The sequence below is a fragment of the Chinchilla lanigera genome, unplaced genomic scaffold, assembly GCF_000276665.1.
Source record: "Chinchilla lanigera isolate Chin_1 unplaced genomic scaffold, ChiLan1.0 scaffold00019, whole genome shotgun sequence".
NCBI lineage: Eukaryota > Metazoa > Chordata > Mammalia > Rodentia > Chinchillidae > Chinchilla > Chinchilla lanigera.
In genome coordinates, this window is record NW_004955420.1 from 16,965,826 (window position 1) to 16,981,654 (window position 15,829).

A 15,829-nucleotide genomic window follows, 5' to 3' on the forward strand; every position below is an offset into this window, starting at 1 on the left:
TGGGATATCCATTGAAAAGTGTCTCCCAGTACCAGGTGTATTGGCTTTACTGAAGCACACTAACTTATCCAGTGGCATTTGGTCTGCCAGGGGCAAATTATTGATCTCTTCAATGTATAGGATGGTGTTGTCCCTGGGGAAAGCTAGGGCATTTAGCATCATGTCCCTAAAATACTCCTTTCATGTTCTCAAGACATTTGTCAGTACAGGAGACATTAAGCCAGGCATCAGACTACTCAGATAAATATTATCCAAGGGACAATGGGAACTGGGTAAACTAGTGTTATCAGTAAACCTGCTTCCTGCCTTTATACTGAGCAGATTTTTTTGGCAATTCTGGGTATACAATGGAAAAGCCAAATGATACCACTGCTGCGTAGCCTAATCTGTAAGAACCCATTGCTATAATAAGTGAGTATAGAACAAAGCATGGTGGAATGCTATAGTCCAGCTGGTCATCATTGGACACTTTGAGTTCTGTCTGCTGTTTCCCTGGCTCACTAACTGCCCTCAGACATCCTGTAATTTCCCATCCATCTGGTGATTTACTAGTCCAGTTACCACCACTGGACATTCTGGTTCTCTTCTGAAGACTTCTATTCAGCCTGCTGCCCCTGGGAGCTATCCTTTGCTTCTAGCAAGTTTCAGATAACCCTATCTTTTCCTATTAGTATCTTTATAAACCTTAACTTTCACAAGCTGTCTCCAGATTCCTTCTTCTTCACTCAGCAACCTGCTCCAACCTACTCTACTACGAGGTTGTGGATAAAACAAAGATCAAATATAGTTTGCTGTCATGTGCTTGTGTTAACTCTCCTAGTCTCTTGTTTTCACATTCTGAGGACTATGATGTGAGTCTTCTATAGGTAACATCATTCTGATTTGCTTTGTTTCTTAGTCAACTATGTATTAGTATAACAGAATACTTGATACTGTGTAATGCATAATGAAGAGTGATTTATTTGCTCCCGGTTCTGTTCACGAAAATCCAAACAGCCTGATGTCTATCTCGTGAGAACCCTTTTGCTGGCAATATGGCAGAGAAACAGAAAGGAAAATAGCCACATACAGAAGCGACTCATGTACAATATGAAAGGGAGCAATGGAATAGAGAGGGACAGGGTCACTCTTTATAGCAAGCTGCTCTTAGGAGAACAAATCCACCCTTGGAGATCTGACCCACTTCAATAATCTGACTCACTTCTATGATTTGACCCATTCATGAGGGTGGACCTTTAGTATCTAATTACTTTCCAAGAGGACCCTCCTTTAAAGCTTCCACCGCTTCAACATTGCCACACTGGACACCAAACTCCCATCAACTTTTAGGGACAGATCATATTAAAACCAGAATATTCATAAGCAAGAGGTGGTGAGTACCTTCAGTGTTTTAATACTCACCATAAAGATTTAAAACTTAGGATCTGGGGCATACTCAATTATTTCCTCTAAAGCAGATGTTTTCAACCAGAGATGATCTTGTCTCAAAGACATATTCGGCAATGTCTGGAGATTTTCCGATTGTAAAAATTCAAGCAGGGAGTTAATATCAATTAGGTAAAGGGCAGAGAAGCAACTAAGAATCTTAAAATGCACAAAACAGCCAATCTTTCCATAATAAAAAAAATATCCAGCTCCAAACCTCATAGTGTAGAGATTAAGAAACCTTTCCTTGGAAACAATAGATATGGTGCTGGACCTTGCAACTTCTAAGCAACAGAGAGAGATATAGTTCGTGTTGGCATATTAGAATTTCAGAAATAATATTGACACCTGATAATGCTCCTTTGACCTTTTCACTGAATGAATTACAGGTTGCATGTTTTGAATGTGGCCCACCAGAGAGGGTTTTATGTAGGTCCCTACTGTAACACAAGCTGCCCTGACACTTGAGAATTACTCATATAGCCCAGTTACCTTATTTTTGGCCCATTATGGTCCAGATCTGGATGTTCTTCCCAGAGCTACATGTATTTAGAGGTGGACATTTGAAGGTAAATGGGTCATGGAGGTGCTATACTCATTGGTGTACTCGTCCACTGGCGAGTTTAGCGGCTGAGTGTTCTGTTGGAGGTGAGGCCTGATGGGCCGAGGTAGGTCACTGGGTGTGTGAACCAGAAGCCTGTGTCTCCCTCTCTGGTTTTTTTCCTTGTCTCTGTTTCCTGGCAACTATGACTTGAGCAGCTTTCCTCCACTGCAGGCCATTTCACCATGCTGTTTTCTGCATTTGAGCCTGATGAACACAGACTGAACCTTCTGAACCATGAGCCAAAACTAACTTCTTTAAATTGTAGGTCTTGGATATTTTGTCTCAGCGATGGGAAAGTAACTGAGACACGGCTGTAGGACTTGCCTTACCTCAAAGCTGCAGAGGTTCTAGCAATAGCTCTTGCCATTCCTATAGTGATAAAGGCCCAACTATCTCTGCTTGTCCAACCAACAAATATGGAAAAGCCTGTCTGTTATATACTGAGGAAGGTCACTACAAAGGCTTACTGATAGTGTGAAGGTTAGGAGGCTACATTATCCCTACCATATGCTTTGGTGGTAGGAAAGGAAATGATACAGTCTGACAGTGCAAGAGAAGATACCATGGAGCAGGCCAGGGACATATAAGAGATGAGATGGAAGCAACAGAGAATCCCTTGAGCTTCCTACCTACTGGGGATGTTCTGAGGCAGAGAGATTCCTTGTAACCAGTCCAGATTTATCCTGCAGGACTCAGGAATTGACAGTATTTTCATAGTTTCACAGTTTCTGTGGCCAACACAGAAACACATCACACTGCATTGGATATTCCTCCATTGATGCCTCACTTTTCTCTTTCTTTTTGTGCTCCTTTGTACTGTTCAATACAGTATTATGCAAGGCACTGTGGTCCATACCTATAATTCCAGCACTTTTGTGGCTGAGGCAGGACGATTTTGAGTTTAAGGCCAGCTTGGCTACATAGCAAGTCTGAGGCTAACCTGGACTATGTAATAAGATCCTGTCTCAAAAACAAAACAAAACAAGATCACAACAGAACAAACATAAACCAGAATTTGCGTGTGATTTTTTCCCCTTTGGGTTTTTCTCTTTAAAAGGACTCAGGTGAAGAAGCACTGTACCTGAATGTGTAAGGCTCATCCAAATGTGGTTGGTGAGGAAATTATATTGAAGGACTGAAGCTAGAGAGAATCTTCAATGTCACACCAAGGAAAAGAGTACGCTCAAGTTCTGAGAATATACGACTCTGTATTCACACAGAGTGACAGGAACAGGGCTTTGCATCAATAAAGTGATTCAGTACCTGTCCCAGCATTCATTAGCTAATTGAACTGGGGAGCAAATGTTGCTGACTCTTCCTTTTTGCATAATTCCCATGTGTCTCTCTTTCATTTAATTACACAAGTGATAGATTCCTTCCTGCCAGTGAACCATCTCTGCTGTGTGGGGGAGGAGGGGAGAAGGCCTGTTGGAGGTGAATCAGAGTTTCTGTAGGAAATTAGTTCATGAGAAAATGTGCAGCACCCACAAGCATGAAAATTCCCCTTTCTTACCTTTCCCCTCCTTACCAAAAGAGACTGGTGCTCAATAGTTTAAGAATAGCAGGCCTTCTATAACATTACCAATATCAGTGTCTCTGTGGTACTTTAGGCAATTTTTTAAAGTAACAAGGAAATCTGGTTGATTTATCTGGAAACTTTATGTTTCTTATTTACATTTCTGGGGGAATAAAATGAGGGTACCCATAAACTAATTAATCAATTATATACAAATATACAAAATTGTTAAGGTTCAATCGTCATTATGCCTATTTTCTAAGTGTAAAATCAGTGAGCCAATTAAATATATCTCTGATGTGTATTTGAGTTCTTCATGTCTTTGAAGCAATGTACACTTTATGTTGCATGGTCAGTGAAGGAAAAGAAAAACAGTATAAAAATGGGTAGTTTCAAGCAAGTTTCTCTACAGTGGAATTTTGAGGTTAAAATAATAGAAACAAGTTGTATGGGTCAGCATTCCTATGGTTGGTGAAAATTATCCAACACCCTAAACTACAGGAGGAGAGTTTTACGTGATTCATGGTTTCAGAGCATTTAGTCCATGGTCAGTTGGCTCCAAGGCAGGAATATAGCAGAAGTTCTTGAAATGACTCAACTCTTTCATTCAAGTCATCCTAGAAACAGAACAGAGGAACAGCAGCAGCGAGAAAGAGACCAGGGTCTGTGTACAGTACCCATGGTCATACCTGCATTATGTACCCAGACATACCAAGAAGTACTACTTCTCTGGGTGGCTCCCAATCCAATCCAGTTGATGATTAAACTTAACCATCACATGAGTATTGTGTTGAGAGAGAGCAATATTTTGAGTTGTTAGTACAGAGAAAGAAGAATATATAGGCAGGCACAGGAATGGCTATGAAAGGTTGCCCTTTCGTAAAAGAGGTTTATATCTACAAAGAAAATTTGCATTAGTAAACAGCTAGGGGATATAAAGAGGTTTTTCTATTTTCTATTTTCCTTTGTGTCTAGGAGAGCTCCTTTTACAAGAAGAGATTTGGGGCTGGATACCTGGCCCTGTCAGAGATGACCACAAGGAGCTGTTTCCTGGGAGACTCTGTGTGCATAACAAGCCAGCCCTTGTTTGCTGTATACCTGCTTCCTTCAGCCTTCCACAGTTTGCAACAACTCCTTCACCCTTAAATGTCCAAGCTCCAATCCCTCGGTTTCTTTCTATACAAGTGTCAAGCATTTAAGGAGCTTTTGTGTCTCATACTGTGTACATGCAGCTTCCACATTTAGGCATATCAGTCCATTTGTTGTTCTTTTTTTTCTCCTGCCAGTTTGTTTATAGACTAAAGTTGTTAAAAATTCAGAAAAGAATAAATTTAAAATTGTCCCTCATACTCATGTTGTATTAGAAGTTTCTTAAATTTCTCTTTGTAGAATTGCACCTACAGACAAGGATTCAAGAAATTATTCAGAAGCAAAAAGAATGCAGAAAGGAGCAGTGCACATGGGAAAGGAAGAAAGCCATCTATTTCCCTCTGTGACAACTGGAGCATAATTCCTCTAGGGCACTCAAGGCCACAGTGAACAACATACTTCAGAGTTGCCCCAGTCAAGGTTGAGGCCGCTTACATATCTATTTTTTAAGTCCTCGTCTTTCATTGGATGAAGGGTGCTCTGCTAAATTTCCTTTTAAAGCCATCAGCAAAGTCTCAGTTCGATGGTGCATGCTTCCCTGGTGAGGGTCTGGTACAAAGCTCAACCTAAACAAGTGTACTTCTTCCTATTCTTGGTCTGGTCACAAAGAAAACTAACCTCAAGGGACATGAATGTGGGTCAAAATCATACAGTACTCAATAGACAACTATAAAGGCTCTGTCAGCCTGAGATGTTAAGAGCACTGCAAGAGGAGGACAAAGACAGAGAAATCAACACTCAACAAATGTCATAATACATGCACATCACAGATTGAATTTAGATGTTCTGAATCTTAATGATGGGATCCTTCCTATATGAATTACAGGTTTTTTTCCTTAAGTAATTTTATCTACCTCTTAACATATAGTGAGTGATGGTTGTATGACCAGGAGGAAACAGATACTTAAGAACTGACTGTAAATTTTTTAAAAGTAATGTATTCCTCAGTAGTACTGCCCCAATTTTTACCCATAATTCTCCCTTCCCAGAGGGAATATATGTTCAGGGGATGTACAGGATACCTGATAGAAACATCTCATACCAATGCTGTAAGTGACGGAAAGATATCCCTTGTTCATGGATAGGAAGAACCAGTATAATGAAAATAGCCATACTCCCAAAATTGCTGTGCAGATTTAATCCAGTGCTATAAGTGGAGCTGCACTTCACCAGCCAGCAAAATGGACTGCTTTTACATCTTTAACCTCCCAAGGAGTCCTTTCCTCTCAACCCTCACCTCTTAGCAGAATGCTCACAAGTGCCAATAAATGTGAGTTCATCCTGTGTTACTAGTTAATAGATTTACAAACAGCTGAACAGTTGAAAAGCCATACCCAGGCAGGAGTTATAAATTATACAAGTCAGGATAAAAGCTCCATAAATATTGATCCTACTTAATGGTTTTGGTCATAGGAAGAATTCTCACTGTGGTAATATCAATTTCTCCCCAAAGCATTGCTTTGAAACAGGGGTTCTGCATTATTGCCAAGAACTTACCTAAATAAAATTAACCTGGATTGTTGAATATATATTTTTGTCTAGGATTAAATATACTGATAACACTGTAGGTTTTTCACAGTGAAGCCTTGAAAAATACTGTGATAGAAAAGTGAAATTTCTGAGCACAACTGTATCCACTGTACTGTTTTCCCTTTAAACTTTCAAGCCTAGAATGAGACATATTCTTCCATTCGACTAAGGTTTATATATATTCCCAAATCTATTTGGAAAACCAAAAATATGGCCAATATCCACCTAGAGAAGAGTTAACAAAATGGAATGCACACAAAAATAGGTTTAGCCAGGTATGGTGGTGCACCCTTGTAATCTTAGCACTTAGAAAGCTGAAGCAGGAGGGTCACTGTGAGTGAGTTCCAGGCAGTCTGGGCTACATAGCGAGACTCTATGTAAAAAAAATAGATTTAGAGAAGAGAGGTAAAAGAGTACTTAGACAAAATTAAACAAAGCTGTGACTTTCTTCTTGTAACTGAATTCACGAAGTTTTTGCAAGGCCACCATGGTTCCTTCATTGTGCTAGGTATTATGTTGGGTATTAAAATTTATAATAAACTCGAATTACTTTTTCTAAAAAGTAATGAATATACATGCTTCAACTAGAGAATAACAGGTGATAAGAAAGAGTTCATTAGAACATTGCCGCAGGACATTCAATGTGGAAGGACCTCAGGTAGAGTTAACCACGCAAGAATCCAAAGCCCAAAGCTTAGAAGACCCAAAGTCATATGAATGAAGTGGAATGTGTTATTGATTTTCCATAGTAGGTGACCAAAGAACGTTTAATCTGCTGGATGACCATGTTAATATTTTTTAAGCACATTACCACAATGGATATAGTTCCCTTAGCATTAATTTTTTTAATAAATAGATATACTTAAATTAGCTTAATCAATAATCAGATGTTATTTACTTTAAACAGCATTTATAATTGCTTATTTTGTGCCTGGTGCTATGTTAAATATTTTACATCAATTTTCTCAACTAAACCCCAGACTACAAGGCATGTAGTACAAGAAAAATGAATAATTATTATCTTTGTTCTAAAGCAACTCACAATGTACAGGGAGACCCACACATTGATTTAATTACTAGTAGAATGCAACAATAAGTCAAGGGTATGTTAGGACACAAAAATATTAAAGATGAAGCAATTAATTCTGCCCCAAAGAGATCAGGGAATTTCTTTTTCCACTGGAAAATATGACTTTGAATCTCTGATTTGGACAGTAAAGCATTTTCCTGGTGGAGTGAATGAAGTAAAAATATCTTCTCAACAAGGGGAATAGTGTGAATAGAAGAATGGCCTCTTGAAATCAAACTTTTTTCCCCACTGTACAATGCCTCAAGGTCGAAGCAAGTTCAGGAAAAGAGAAAAGTGAAAGCCTACTTTAAGGTCAGAGAAGAGCAAACAAAACTTCAGCAAAGTTTCAAATAAAACCAGAAAGTCACCAAGCATGGCTGTATTACTCTATGAGTCAGACCCCTTTCAAGGACAAAGCTTTTAGATTAATGCACAATCCAAATCCAAAGGACACACAGAAGGAGAAGAGCCACAGGTGTTACAGGGAAACTTTTCATTTGAAGACATTCACATAGAAAACCAGGCTCCTTCCAAAAGGACCCTGAATTCAGTCCCCAAGTGAATGTGCAAGAGGGATGCCACTTTCCTTTGGGCCGACTCAGCTTCAACACTCTTACTCTTCATAGACTGGATTATTTTCCAAGCACAACAGACGTCATCAGAGTTTATGGACTAATTGATGCAGACAGGAAGTTATGTACATATTTATTTTTACTTTTTCCCAGAAACTCGCTTTCTAATTTTTATCAGTACACATCTGTACTACATAATGCTTACATTCATTATGAAGAGTTGGTACATGTACATAACACATTTTAATTCTGTCTTACATCCCCTTCCCATCTCTATCCCCTTCATCTCTTGGTCCCCATCCCTTTTGCACAAGATCTATCTCCCTGTTTCCTATTATCTGCCTTTTATTTTGCTCTTTACCATATGTACACTTTGAGTTTTCTCATATAAGGGAAATCATTTGATATTTAAGCTCATGTAGCTGCTTTATTTTATCGAACATTATATCCTCAAGACGCATCCATCTTCTTACAAATGACCAAATACATCCTTTTTCACAGAGGAATAGTACTTGATTTTATGTCACTACTACATTTTCTTTATCCATTCATCTGTTAATGAACATTGCTTCTAAGATTTAGCTATTATGAATTATGCTAGTGTAAACATGAATAGGATTGTGTCAATATAATATGATGCCTTTAACTTTTTTCAGAGTTATCTAGACGTGAACTAGCTGGGTTGAATGGAATTTGGGGTCTAGAATTTATCCATATCGGTTTCCATAGTGGTTGTGCTAATTTACATTCCCATCAACAATGTCGAACAGTTCCTTCTTCCCTCGAAGCCTCCCCAACAATTGTTGCTACCTAATTTCTTGATTTCGAGATGGAATCTTGCTATTGTTTTAATTTGTCCTTCTCTAATGACCAGTGATGCTGAACATTCTTTTCATATATTGTCATTTGTCTTTCTTCTTCTGAGAAGTATGTATGCACTTCAGTTGCTCATTTTTTGATGGGGCCTTTTATTTTGGGGGGGGAATCTAACTTTTTACCATCTTTATATATTCTAGTTATTAGTCCTCCATTCAAAGTGTAGCTGGCAAAACTTTTTTCTCATTCTGTACATTGTCTCTTCTCTCTCCTGATTGTTTCCTTTGTGGTGGGGAAGCTTTTTAATTTGATGTAAACCCATCTGTTGATTCGTAATGTTATTTCTTGTGTAACTGGGGTATACACATATTTTTAGTTAACACTTCTTATGAGTCATCAAAGTCATGCTTGGTTTCCCTCCCCAATAATTCAATGCTAGCTGTTTCCTCCACTTAAGTGAATAACAAACATGCATGCTGGGCCTTTTCTTCCCTTGTCTTTTTTCCCCCATACCGTGTGACTCTGGATTTGACTGTATCAGCCCTGCTGGTTTTAGAGACATTTACCCTCTCCTTTCCTGGAATAACCTTATTTGGTGTCTAGAGTAGGCAGGAAACTTCTTCCATTTAGCGAGTGAAGTTTGAGAGAATTAAACTAAACAGAACCTGTCAGAACCACGACTAGCCTCATTCTTTTCCTCTATTAATTTGTTTCATCATTATATATTTCTGGTGGACTCATATGGGCCAGGAATTCTGGCTGATGGACATAGATACAGTTATGAACAGGGCAAGTATAGACCATGGCATATTGAATCTTACAGTGCAATGGAAGTAGGCACTGTGCAAAATACACATGGATAGATGGATAGATGATTTAGAGTTGGGACATGAGCTATTCAGGCAATGTGTACAATAGAGTGAGAAGGTATGACAGGACATCCACTTAGTCTAAAGGAGATTTTAATAGAGGTGACAACTTTGAGGCAGGGTAAAAGCAATAGGTGAAAAAGAGAAAAAGAGACAAGGAATTCAAAACTACAAATTCTGTTTTTAAGACCATAACTTATGGGATCCAAGGTGATCTCTACCAGCATTCCCTTGGATAAACTCACAGGCTTTTCCTTCCAGACCCATCACACTCCAAATTTCTCAGAAATACTGTAAATTCATGAATTGGCTTAATTGAGAAAGTAAAGATTTTAAAATAAGGGAACAGATTGAGAGAATTCAAGCAATGCTTAAGTTATCTACCTTAAAAATAGAACAAAATTGGTCTGATATCTGTGATATGGGCCAGTGCCCTTCACCTCCATCCCCAAGGAAAATATAAATGTTCCCAGTTCCAGGAAATAAGGCCCCTTTCTCCTGAGGCCTCCCACTCTATTTCTTTGAGTCTGTATCTTCCAGTTTATGCCTGGTAAAATCCTTCCTCTCTTATTGACTAGTGCTGAAACTCTTCTTCCACAATGAGTCAGCAAACCAGCGACCCTGTTCTATGGATAAGTAGGGCTAGGTTCCTTATCTCAGTTTTGGAAACTTCCTAGGACTCTACTGGGTGACACACTGAACTTTAACATAGAGTGTGTGTGTGTGTGTATGTGTGTGTGTGTTTGCACTTGTGTATGTGTTGGGGGAGGTATACCTCCACACAGATACAAAGTTCCTGTGCTAAAATGTAGCTTGATACTTTTGAAGAACTGAGAGAAGGCCATTGTGGCTGAATTATGATAAGAGGAAGACAGATACGAATGAGATAGGAGAAGCAGGTTGGGCCAGGATTTTCAGGACCATGTTATGACTTTCAACTTTTATCTTAAGGGCAATGAAAATTATTTGAAGGGTATATATATTTTTAGTACTGGGAATCAACATTGTTTTAATAACTTTTGGAGAATTGATTGAAAGGGACCAACAAAATGTATGAAGAGATTTATTAGTGAGGGGTATTTTAGTAGTGCCTATGTGAGTGGTTGTCTTTCTGGTCTAGAGTACTCTTTAGAATAAACATAATGGAAAGACCCAAGAAATATTTAGAAGATTTAATTGAAAATTTTGTAATTGATTAGAAAAGGAAGGCAAGAGAAAAAAAGGGGGTTGTCAAACGAGGTACTATGTAGAGGCCCGCACCATTTTCTAACACGGTAAATACTGAAAGAGACATGAAACATTAGGATAAAGATGAATTAGGGTACGAGTTTGCACACAATTGAGAAGCTTAAAAGAAATCCAGTGGGAAAGTGTCTTTTAATGGAGCAGGTGGCAGAAGAAACCGAAAAGCAGCGGAGAGTTTTTCCAAGCAGAAAGATGAGGTCAGCTATGGAGTCCCTACAAAGATATTCACGAAAATGAGGACAGGATTTTGACAGAAAAGCTTCTGGGAAAGGCTGTTTCAGTGGACTAGTGAAGGAAAGAAGAAAGGAAGATAGAAATGGGCTAAACAGTGTACATGCAGGAAAGAACTGGAGATAAGCAATTGTTTTAGGAAATTTGGCCTTGGTGGCACAGAAAGACAGAAGAGAATGTGAGGACTGTAAGCTTGTTTTCCTATGATGAGAGAGAAAAAGGGTTTGTTTTTGTTTAAATAATTGAGAAAATTTCAGAGAGAGAAAGGGTAAGGAGAGAGGCATTAAATATAAAGATACAGCTATAAAATAATAATTTATAACACAAAGCTCCTGAGAAAATTAGAGGAGCACCATACATACACATTCTGGTCCTGGATAAAATAGTCCATTTCAACTTCTACAACTGTGGTAAGTAAAGAAAGGCAAGAATAAGGACAGTTATCCTATTGCAAAGCCAAGGAGCTTGCCCTTCCTATGGATCCCAATCCTTTTCTATTTAGAATTTCTTCATCTTCTGTTAACTCTTAAAAGTCTTTTTTCCTGCTTCTCGTATTACCCTGGGGCTTAAATAATCTTTTATCTTACACAGATACTCATAATTTAATTTTGTATCTTCTAATGCAGGTGTACCTAACTCCAGGTCTGTAGAGCAGTATTAGATGCTCATAGGAGCTTGAATCCTACTGTGATCTGCGCATGTAAGGGATGCATGCATGTTTGAACCATCCCGAAACCATCATATCTCCCAGTTCCCCCTTTTTTCAGGTCTGTGGAAAATTCTTTTCCATGACAATGTCAAAAAAGTTGGGGGTCACTGTTCTTACAGATCACAGATTTTTAAATCCAGGTTTTCTCTTCCTGTTTCTGAAGACTTTATCTTTCATATGAATTTTTGCTCATTTGTTTCTCCTTAGCTATGATTTTGAGTGTTTTTCTTGGGCCAGGGATATAGTTCAATGGTGTAAGCACCTACCTGGCAAGAGCAAGGTCCTGAGTTCAATTCTCAGTACCAAAAAATAAATAAATAAATTTTTTTCTATCCTGTGCTGTAATGGTTCAACTATTTTATCCTTGGCATGAAGTTCTTGGTCTAGATCAGAATCTATGCTCCCATTTGCTTCTAATTAAGCTTTTAGTTATACAGAATAAATTCCAAACTTCAGCGTGTCTGTGCCAGATAATTCCTGAAATATAAAGAGTAAAGTATGGTATATATTTAGGCATTAGGAGTGGAAAGTGAATTTATAAAAGCAAGACAAGTCTAAATATTAAACTGAGTAGTTTAGACCTTATTCAGGAAAATGTTAAAGCAAGACGTTAATGAAAAGTTTGGCTTTGTGCCTGCTTACTATCCTGGGCTGCAATGTGTACACTTGGAACTAATCAATTTTAGAGCTGACGCGTCGTAAGTCCCTTGTGAGAAATAAGAACCACGACCAGAGGTCATTATAACATCTCTGGAGCCATAAAACTGGCACTGGAAATATACTGAAAGACTTTGACTTAAAAAGAAAACCATCACAATTAAAGCAGGTATTAAAGAGAGTAATTGACGAGATGCTTGCCAGCTTTGAATTCATTAAGTGGAGCTTTAATTTATAAAAGTGCTGGTTGCAGCAAAATGGAGCCATTCTTCTCCAATGCAGTGAGACAGTAATGTCATTCCCTTATAATTCATTTCACAAGTCAACTCTTCTCAACTTTAACCTATTGCAGGGGTAAAGTTACAATGATCAAAATGCAATATGTATATATACTAGTTTGATAAAATGAATGTAAATATAAACAATTACTATAATAAATTTTAAAAAGAATGAAATGATGCTTGCATTGCTATCAGGGAAACAATTCCTTCATTCTAAATTAGTCAAACAGAAGTTGTTTTCACTTTTACTTAGCTTCTATGTCCTTGTCCTTAGCATTAATAGGATTTGAGGTAAATTAGTCCTGAAGTCAGAAAATCACACAATAAGTTATGAAAATCTAACTAATGGGTTCTAAGTCTGTGCTTTACATTTGTGCATTTGTTTGAGTGCACGGCCGTGCACAGAGATGTCTGCTTTTAGTGAAATGGGCTGGTGTGAGATGTATTGATTGGGTTCCTCCTGCCAGTTACAGGTGTAACCACCTGACACTTCTCCAAGTTGTGAATCATGTTGACAGAACGCATTGCATTTTATGAATTATTTTCTATACCTAGATTTGTAATTGAAGCCTTTAAAAGGGAGCTCTGCTGTGCTGCACAGACATTTGAAATATCTGTCTTGACCTGGATAGTCAGTTTATCTGCTAGCACAGAAGATTTTTAATATGAAGATCTTTGCAGCTTCTTTTTGCTTTGGACTTCTACCTTTGTTATCTGTAATAATCCTTTTAGAATCTGTGCATGGACGACCATATCTTGCCCAAGGTATGTGCACATGACTCTGTCAGACAGGTGGGTAAATATTCCTTATTTTCTGTGTGCACCATATTGATCTTTCTGGCACTAATGAAATAAGGTTTTAAAGACAATAATAACTTAACGAGCAGACCTCCTTAAAATAGTTGGTATTGTGAATTAAATGTAATATATGGTGATTTTTCTTGTCAAATAAATTTTACCAAATTGACTTTCTCTAAAATTGTACAAAATTAGCTTCAACAACACTGTACTTTTTTCTAATTATGGGGCATTTGTTTTTAATTTGCACTGTATGATCAATGATCAGGAATGTTTAAATAGTAATATACAGAAACATAATCAACACACATTCAAAAATTATAACTTGGAGGAAATAGCAGATTTTCTTTGCCTTAGATTTTTAGTAAATTACCTCTGAAAGAAACCATCTTAGAGAAAATTACATCAAGGTGAAAAATGTGTGCAGAGATTGCAAGATATTAATACCTGGGGAAATCTCCACAGAACTTGTAGGAGAGCAGTGCATTTTGAATTGACTGTATTTATCATCAGATTTCTATCATATTTATGGTATTTATGTTAAGTGAAATAATTAAATATGTAAAATCAACAAAAATCTATAAGATGATAAAATTGATGACAATAAATTTTTGCTCTTATCACTGTTTGATCTTTTAAAATATTTTGAATACATTCTATAGTTGAAGAAGCACTTAGACTGAAAATTAGTACAGCAAGGTTTAATACTGATTTCTTATGTAAAACAAATTGAACTTCCCTGAAACGTTTATGTATTTCTTCGGGTTTTAAAGACAATGGCTTGAAATAATGTTCTTAAAGTAGTATTTCTTCCAGTTTGAAATTCTGAGGTTTTCTTCCATCTAATTGATTTCCTTATCTGGAAATACTTATCTTTTTACATCTCTCTTACATCTAGGGAACCAAAACAGAATATAATAAGTTTTATTTATGTGATGCTATTGATTTAAAAAAAAAGGATTAAGTTGATTAGAGCAGTGCTTCTGGCCGTGGAAATAAAATTTGATAAACATTATTATTTATTTATAAATGTTTTAACATTAAAAAGCAAATGATATCAGAAACATAAATATAAGCCTGAGAATCAAAAACCCAGATTCAGCCATAGTACTCATATTTTATCTTGATCTGTCCAGTTCAAACCACTGAACATGGTAGACCTCACTGCTTTTTTGTGTACAGAGGTGAGATTTCTAATGTTTAACACAGTGTACAGATGAGGAAAAATGTAGCCATTTGTTGAAGACACAAATTAGTATGTGTCAGTGGTAACTCTAGCTTCTGATGTTATGTGTATATGAAATGTAAAAAAAACCTAACTCTAAAGCATTGGCTAGATTACAGTTAATATTTCTGACTTCAGAATTCCACGCAGTGATTTGCTTGTATTACTCATAATATAGTGGCATTATTTCTTTTTGGGGGATCCCCTTTAATCTCAGTGTTTTCATATATATATAAGAAAAGAAGCTATTATTAAGATTATTTTCTGATCTAAATTCTCCAACATCAGAATGGTCTTTACATTTGCACATATTTCAAAGCAACCACTTTCATACAGTTTTATTTTAATAAACATTTATCTGCTAACTCAGACTACGAATTTAGGGTCCCAGCCTTCTCTCTACATGGGAAAGAATCCAACACGGATGATACAGTCACACCAGCTTCTATGTGGAGGAGGCCTTATAAAAGTGTATCTCAATGATAAGCCTAAAACTGAAAAAAATGCTTACCAAAAAAGTGGGGAAAAAAGAATATGATAATGAAGCAGACTATGGATAATTCATTTTTTGTTATATTATCACTTGGGGAGTATTTTTACTTTCTGTCTCTATTCATTTAAAAGCTAGCATATGAAAGAAAAAATAAGGAACAACTAAGTGCTTTAAGATTCAGTGTTTTCTGTGTTTTGCCAAAGCACTCACTCTGGTGTCCAAGCAGATTTACCATCCTATTGCCAAAGGTACATCTACATCTGGTTAACTTCTTTGTCTTTATAAATTCTTTAAGTTGAAAGCAATGAATCTCTCTTACCATAATATCATAGTTCTCTTTTTGAAACAAGTTGTCATTATTTTCTGGCTCTAAAATGTAGCTTTCTTCTGCTAATTAAAATATTTTAATGATTGTAATTTCACATTTTGATTAGAATAAAGATATATTATTAGATAATCATGTCTTTCTCTTAAACTCTCTTGAGACCTTTTTTGTATAGTTGATGTGGAGCATAAATATTCTACTACTATTTCTGATGTTCAAAATGAAAAAAAAAGCCCCACATAGATTATTTCTATGTCCACTAAGCAAAGAAAATTGAAGAATTGAACAATCAATTAACTTTTGTACATGTAAAAA

General features: G+C 37.0%; 1 protein-coding gene across 6 annotated transcripts in view; it reads left to right on the forward strand.

The window, feature by feature from the left end:
* Window positions 1-15,829, forward strand: part of Uts2b (urotensin 2B) — a 69,227-nt gene that overhangs the window by 18,823 nt on the left and 34,575 nt on the right. For 5 of the 6 annotated variants that reach the window (XR_001233736.1, XR_001233737.1, XR_001233734.1 and 2 more), the window contains exon 5: window positions 4,521-4,885. Coding sequence is in view for 1 of the 6 variants with exons in the window: in XM_013513490.1 (XP_013368944.1) it covers window positions 13,339-13,438 (100 nt within the window). In the remaining 5 variants the exon portion in view is untranslated. Of the gene's footprint in view, window positions 1-4,520; window positions 4,886-13,228; window positions 13,439-15,829 lie in introns of those variants that run through there. The other variant, XM_013513490.1, reaches the window with a different exon arrangement.